Genomic DNA, 7,003 nt, shown 5'->3' with positions numbered 1-7,003 from the left:
GTCATTTTGATGGCAAGTGTGGCACATGGGCTGCATAAACAACTATATAAATCATGCTTAAATGAGCATTCTGCATTGAAGGAAGATGCCTGGTAATGAGTGGAGAGAATGGATTTTTAAGTGGCATGCCTTAATGATGCACCAAATATTTACATATGTCTGCAAACCATCTGTAAGCAATTATGGCATCTGTATTTATGTACGACTTTGCAATAAAGCCAAAAGGTTGTCTTTGTCCTTCAGTTCATATTTATTTGTAAAATAAAGTGTTGATCATTGAAACATTTGACTAGTTGAATATGACACAAACATTTTATTGACTGATAAGAACACAAATAGTTATCTACAATGACGATGAGTTTTCTAGCCTTACAACAGTTGGAATATACTGTTTTTATACATGAACTGAAAATACAAAGTTACAGTAAACATGCCTTTTGATAAAAATATCTTTACAAAAAAATGTACATTTCTATACAACAGTTGTCAGTTACACATCTCTACAAGCCCCGCAAAACCTGCAACGGTCCCAACAAACTGTCAGTATATCATTTCAGTGTTATTTTAAACTTAATAAAATTCTTTTTTCCAATCTATTATTTGAAATAAACGTGATAAATTTGACTATTTACAGGGCAAACTAAAAGGAAGCGTCGAGCCAGAAACGTTTTAAAGTGACCCAGATAAATTACAACAGTTAAAAGCAATGAAGTTTTTTTTTTTTAAGCATTTTTGCAAAATATTTGACACATCACCATACTGTTCATTAAATAACAGGCTACCAGCAAAAAGATAAACATGTAGCAGAGCCATTTCCCTTAGACATGTTTTTTGGATACAAAAATAGTGCTAAATATTACACATTATCATCATTCACCAGACACTTATTTTGAATGAGCTGCAGGACAGACATTTTATTTCATGTATTTTTTCAGGCAGCACTGCCAGGGTGGACTGTTTTCATGAAACTGTGCAAAATAATGAATTCTGTGTGTAAAGGGTTAGTTCAACCAAATCAGAACAATATTTTCTTACTTACCCCTGGTGGTTTGGTTTTATTTGCCCAGGCTTTGAGCTTATAAGATATAATAGGAGTGAATACAATTTTATTTGTGACGTACATACATAAAAAACACCATTATTCAGTTTATTAATCAACAATTTTTAATTTTTTAATTTTTCCTTTTTACCAAAGGTCAAAGTAAATAGTGAAAAATGTATACAGAGGTATTTGTGGATTCTTCAGAGTGATTAGGACATTGTTCCCGGATGGAAAGATTGCTGTCGAATTTTCCAAATGCCATTTTTAATGCTTCAAGTGCTGCAAATTAAATATATTTTACTTTGATTGTACTGGGTTGCCTGCAAGTCTCTGGGGCAGATATCTCAAAGCCTGTGCAAATAAAACCACACCTATCTGCTTGAATGGACACCACTAAGCTTTGAGAGAGGGACATGTTTATTTTAGTTGTTTTTTTTTTTTGCAATTTGTGTGAAACAACTCATTAAACTACCAACAGCACTGAATCCAATGATTCAACTTTTACATAAATTCAGGACTTCTCTACTGATATTCAGTAAGTTATTCCAATGTTTTGTTTGCTTTCATGCTTTCACTTCTTCCAAAAAAAAAAAAAAACACCCTCAGGAGGAATCGTGATGCGGTCACACCGGACGTTTATGCTTCAGAGCACGAGGTTGAAGTAAAAGAGGAAGAGTTTGATCGGATTGAACTCTTGACACTGAAACTGCGAGGCTCTCCTATGTCCAGCTAGTTTAAGAGATGCGGTGGAATTGACCTCCAATTCAGGACATACTGACTGTTTATGTATCACTGCACTGTGATGTTGTACAAGCGGCAGGGAAGGAGAGATGTTATTTAGCAGCAGAGAGTGCAAGGACAGTGACGGAAGTTAATGACAGTTAAGTATTTGGTATGAAGCTGTATAATTTATTGTTGTATAATTTGTTGAACATTAGCCTTGCTAGCTCTTGCAGTTTTACACCCCATCTACACCATTTCCTGCCGCACCTGCAAGATTTTGCCTCGCGGAATCCAACCCGACTGCACCTTTAGAGGTGTTGTTACAGCTCGTACATACCAGGTGTGCCAGCTGACTGTTCAGAAACATAAATTAGGCTGTAACAAACAACGTCCACACTATTAAATCTGTTTGAATAGTCGCCTAAAAGCTTTTAAAGCACTGAAGTTGTTGCTGATACACATAATGAGCCAAACTGATGCTACTGGCCAATCAGCTGGCACACCTGGTGCATATTAGCTGTAGTTCCCCAACACCTACCCCCTTCTGAGAACGGCTTTTAAATGAAACTGAACGCCAGAGACAACAAACACGCGTATGTTATTGTTTGGAGAAAATATACTGTGTCACATATTGAGGGAAAAAAAAAAGAAGGGCAAATATGATCTGAATAATTAACAGTACAACATGCCGACATCCAGTCACTGGTGACATAATTCACTTCAGAAATGTATTTATAATCAGGTTAATTATAATGGCTCAGCTGGAGCTTAAGCTGCATTTGAAATGTTTGCATGTTAGCTGCTTCACATAACAGATCTGAACTGGTAGAAATCATGAACATGTTAGTAAACTGTAACCAACTGAATCATCCACTCCTGGCCAGTTCATCTGACCACAATATTAACTTTTATGGATATTTTAAGAGAAATGGGGTGCTGGTTTGTATTGTTTCACTACTTATTTAGGCTGTTTTGACGAAGCATTTGCCATTGTGTCATGTTAGATTACATTTTTATTCCGTAATTTAAGCGATCTGAAACACGGATCACATACTTTAGATAATCTCAAAGCCTTTTAATGTATAAATAAAGATAATACAGCTTCCCAGTTTCTAGAAAAACTGGCCTCGCTCCTTTGCCTACATGAGACAGAATCAATGCTGGATGCGGAGGGAGATGTTAGAGGAGGAGGAAAAAGGGCGTTGGCTCCCAAACAGCAGCAGTCCATGTTGGGATGCACAGGCTGAGCGGGGAGCAGCGCATTGAGACGTTAGGGCACTGCTCCCTGGCAGGAGGCCTGTGCCAGTGTTGGCTCTCTACCACAGGAAGCTCTTTCTGCTTCTGAAACTTGGCAGGAGTTGGAATATATGATGGAACAGCCCTACAGGGTATTTGTGTGATAAATGGATAAAGCTGGATAAAGTTATGCTCACAGCTATTGGCTTATATATAGGAGTCAAATCCGAACCAGACGGCGCCGAAGTTTCATTCATTTTCTCAATATCATACTGCAGATTGTTCTGGCTGTCATTTATTCATTCGATTTTTAAGCAACAACAGAAATTCAATGAAAAACTGTTTGTGAAATTACAGCAAAAACACATTTCATAAAAGCAGCAACAATTGATCAACAATGTCATGTTCTCTTCTCTCCACCTAATTCAATTTAGAAATCAGAATAAAACCCTTTATTTTCCTCTTTTTATTTTTTCAGGAACAGGATTAGCACATGATACCGTCAGCCTCTTGCAATGAAATATAAATTGCGCAGAATATCCATGAGGCAAACTCAGGCCGATGCATTAAAATGGGTCTTGAATACATTTTCTTTAGAGAGCACATCACATTTGGCTTGTGCTGCGCAGTTGGGGATCTAAATGTGATTCAGCATCTCTTGAACACAACTTACAGTCCAGAATGGGTGTCTTGAGCCCTCAGAGATCCTTTTCTGTCTCTTGAAGGTGATGATGAATTCTAATACCACCGACCGGGGGTGTCTGCTGCCTCATCCTGAAGTGATAAAGGAGAAAACTGATGAAAACACATTATAGGATTGTGTCTCCTCCTTAAACATGGTGGCTATTTATAATGCTGTAAATCTGATGAGGATTAGCCTGAGTTTTAAAGCTTGTCCGTTCTGAATGGCCTCAGAAATATCTTGGGAAGTGCAGAAATATTTGCTGGTAGCCGCAGCTGCTGCCCTAATCCTTCTGGACACGACTTATTGAGGTTTTTCTCACAGTGATTTTCTACCCTTAGTAGGCCTGCAAGCCAAACATTCATATATTCTCCACAAGCTCGAGTGGGATTTTCAGGTTTTTAAATGTATGTGCTGTGAGGAGGCTTTGTGACTTGGCTGCTGATAGAATTTTAAAAAAGGGAGACATATGGAAAGGAAATAGAAAACTGAAGTGTAACATACGGTTTCTTAAGAGGTGGAAAGAACTGGGACACCAGATGCCTGGACAGGCAGATGGGGAGAAAGTGTGGTATTTGCTTTGAACTTTTTTGCTAGTACTCACATAAAACCCCCCCAAAAAACATGGGGTTGATTTTGTCAATAAAACTGTGACAAAACTATTTGTTGGCAAACTTTTAGCCATGACAAAGACAGGACTAAAACTAAACTAACAAAAACTATGATTATTACATTGGGGTACATTGCGTGCTCAGTAGTGGTAAAATGCAGCTCAAAAGCAAAGGCTTGACTTGTTGTATGCAGTGTTAGCGGATGTTCTTTGAAAGAGGAACACATTTATGGAATAAATGCATCCACAATCCCACTGGAAATTGAACAGGAAGTGACAAATGAATGGCTCAGAAGCATGGAAACAGGAAACATGCATACATGATTCAAAAACTGACTAAATGTTCTATTCTAATTCTACTCTTGAAGACATACTTTGACATTTTGAGAAATTTGCTTATCATTATCATCATTTCTTTTTTGTGTGGATTAAGCAAACATGGTATAATAATGTGTTTATTAGTGCTGGTAAGCAGATTTTCTTAATGTCGGACAGTCAGGGTAGGAATAATGGCCCTAATACCATCTACCTTTTAGCTGCAGAGTTTAGAAATAGATGTTTGGGAGAATAACAAATACTCTGTGTGAATTTCACTCTCGTACAAAGAGGAAAATAGCGCCTTTTCTGCCAACCTCGCAATGGACAACACCTGTAACCATGGTAACTACACATTAAAGATGGTGACAGCTTAGAAAAGCTTAAAAGCCTTAAACATTAAAACATGCATGAATAAGACTTCACTGGTGATAACTAGACTAGTTTTTGCTGACTAAAAGCAGATTAAAACTGCTGATCAAAGGGACCCAAATGTGACCAAAACTGATATACATATGTGTCAAAATACTAACACTAAATCCAAAAATGAACCCGGCTTTACAGTCTCCAATGAACAGAGCCACTTTTGGGATTTTATTTTGCTCAGCCAGAAGCAAAAAGAAGACTGTAACAGAGATTAACTCAAAGTTACATCAACAGTGCGCAACTCATAAACACAGCTAAGCACCCCCGCTATGAAGAGCCAGCCAGTGCCGAGCCAACTGATGATGCGGCTGCATCATTACCCACACCCCGAGAGGCAGGAGGCAGGAAACTCTTTACCTTGGGCCTCGCCATTCATACCCCCTTCCACACAATTCAATTAGATGAATGTTGTTTATAGGCAGTTCTGGCCCATTGGAATGCCATTATTGCTCCCTCTGTTGAATTCGGCATTAGCCGCCCTTCAGTGGAGCTGGTCTTTCTAAATGTCATAGAGCTTATGACTTAGGTGATGATTAACGAATGTTTAGAGATGCTCAAGACACAGTTCAGTGGTTACAGCTTTTAACGAGGACCGGATGTAAGACCCTTTAATGAGGACTGGCTGTAAGAGCCGGCAGGACCTTAAGCAGTCTTGTAGAACAACCTCACAGCTGCTGTAATGGACACTTGGATTAAACAGAAGTCCAGAGCTCTTACCTGATCTCAGTTGTCAATATCCGATACATGGTTCTCTATCTGGAAAGGAGAGAGAGAGAGGAAGGTAAAATCACAGATACATTGTAGCATTTTAAACTGAGCACACAGCTTGTATTTAACCTTTTCTAAAAAAGGTCGTTGCTGATATACGCTCAACAAGAACAGTGAAGCCGACCTGTGGAACAGACTTTGTGGTACATTATCACCATCTGTGATCAACGTGACCTTCAGGAAACAAATAAATCTCTTCCACCTCGTCTCTGAAAAATGATGTCTTCTATTAGTGAGGGCACCAAGCTTTCATCGAGGATAGCATACCCAAGCTCAGCTGGTTAATGGCTAATAAATATAGCATAGCAGGTTAAAAGCATGGCCACACTGCACAGCTCAACCCACATGAAACCGAGGATAATTACTGCGATGTCAATTCTTGAACTTGAAAAATGGTGCGTTGTGAAATAAACTGAAATGGCCATATGGATTACTTAACACTATGGACCACCGTGGGTGCTTCAAAGCCTCCAGTGTGCAAATAATAGCTACAAATAATTTCATAAAGTTAAAAAAGGGTCAGACATTTGAACACAACAGTGTAAAGGAGACAGTCATTTGATTTTTTACTTTGAATGCTACAATGTTATTTTTAAGTGGAAGAAACCCACTTTATTTTCAATGAAAAACAATGTAAACATAACATTTTGAGTGTCTCATTAGACACCACTTCAAGTTAGTTTTTCATCTTCGATCCCATTTATCCAATTAAAGTGCATTTTTGAGCACTGATCATGTAATAGGTAGGTGACTGAGATCAGCCGATTGTGAATGGTCGACTGAATACAGCCGATAAAAAGCTTTTGTATGAGCTTCTGAGTTAAACACCTAAAATAAAGTTTAAACAATTATGCTGCAGTCAAGGGGTATAGGATTATACAGGATTTTATCAAACGGTTACTGTCAGTCATTGCTGTCACTGTCCTTACACTCTACAGACAATCAGCATCCCTCCTTCTCTGCTGCTTTTCACCATGCAGCTATAACACATGAATATAAACAAACAATGTTTCCTGAATGAGAACAAGAACTCTCAATCTGGCTAAACATTAGATGACATTGTGATTTTGCAAAGTTCAATCAGATGGAAGTAGGCGGGTAAATTCGCGATGGGAAGTGAACGTGTCTCATCCTGCCCCACATAGAAATGAATGCGGAGAAAAATTTCGGGTTTTGATTATCGATGAGTTGATTGGTGAAA

The 7,003-nt window shown here is 38.4% G+C and overlaps 1 protein-coding gene across 3 annotated transcripts in view; it reads right to left on the bottom strand.

The window, feature by feature from the left end:
• Positions 1 to 298: 298 nt before the first annotated feature.
• The window catches only part of LOC127369556 (RNA-binding Raly-like protein), a 91,367-nt gene continuing 84,662 nt past the window's right edge, over positions 299 to 7,003 (bottom strand). For all 3 annotated transcript variants that reach the window (XM_051411042.1, XM_051411041.1, XM_051411039.1), the window contains 2 exons: positions 5,752 to 5,790; positions 299 to 3,775 (listed from right to left, as the gene is read on the bottom strand). In XM_051411042.1, the coding sequence (XP_051267002.1) occupies positions 5,758 to 5,790 (33 nt within the window). In that variant the 3' untranslated portion in view covers positions 299 to 3,775; positions 5,752 to 5,757. The remainder of the gene's footprint in view (positions 3,776 to 5,751; positions 5,791 to 7,003) is intronic.

Source organism: Dicentrarchus labrax, unplaced genomic scaffold (assembly GCF_905237075.1).
Source record: "Dicentrarchus labrax unplaced genomic scaffold, dlabrax2021, whole genome shotgun sequence".
Classification (NCBI taxonomy): domain Eukaryota; kingdom Metazoa; phylum Chordata; class Actinopteri; family Moronidae; genus Dicentrarchus; species Dicentrarchus labrax.
Note: the sequence above shows the minus strand (reverse complement) of the source record. Positions and strands in the feature narration are given on the sequence as shown.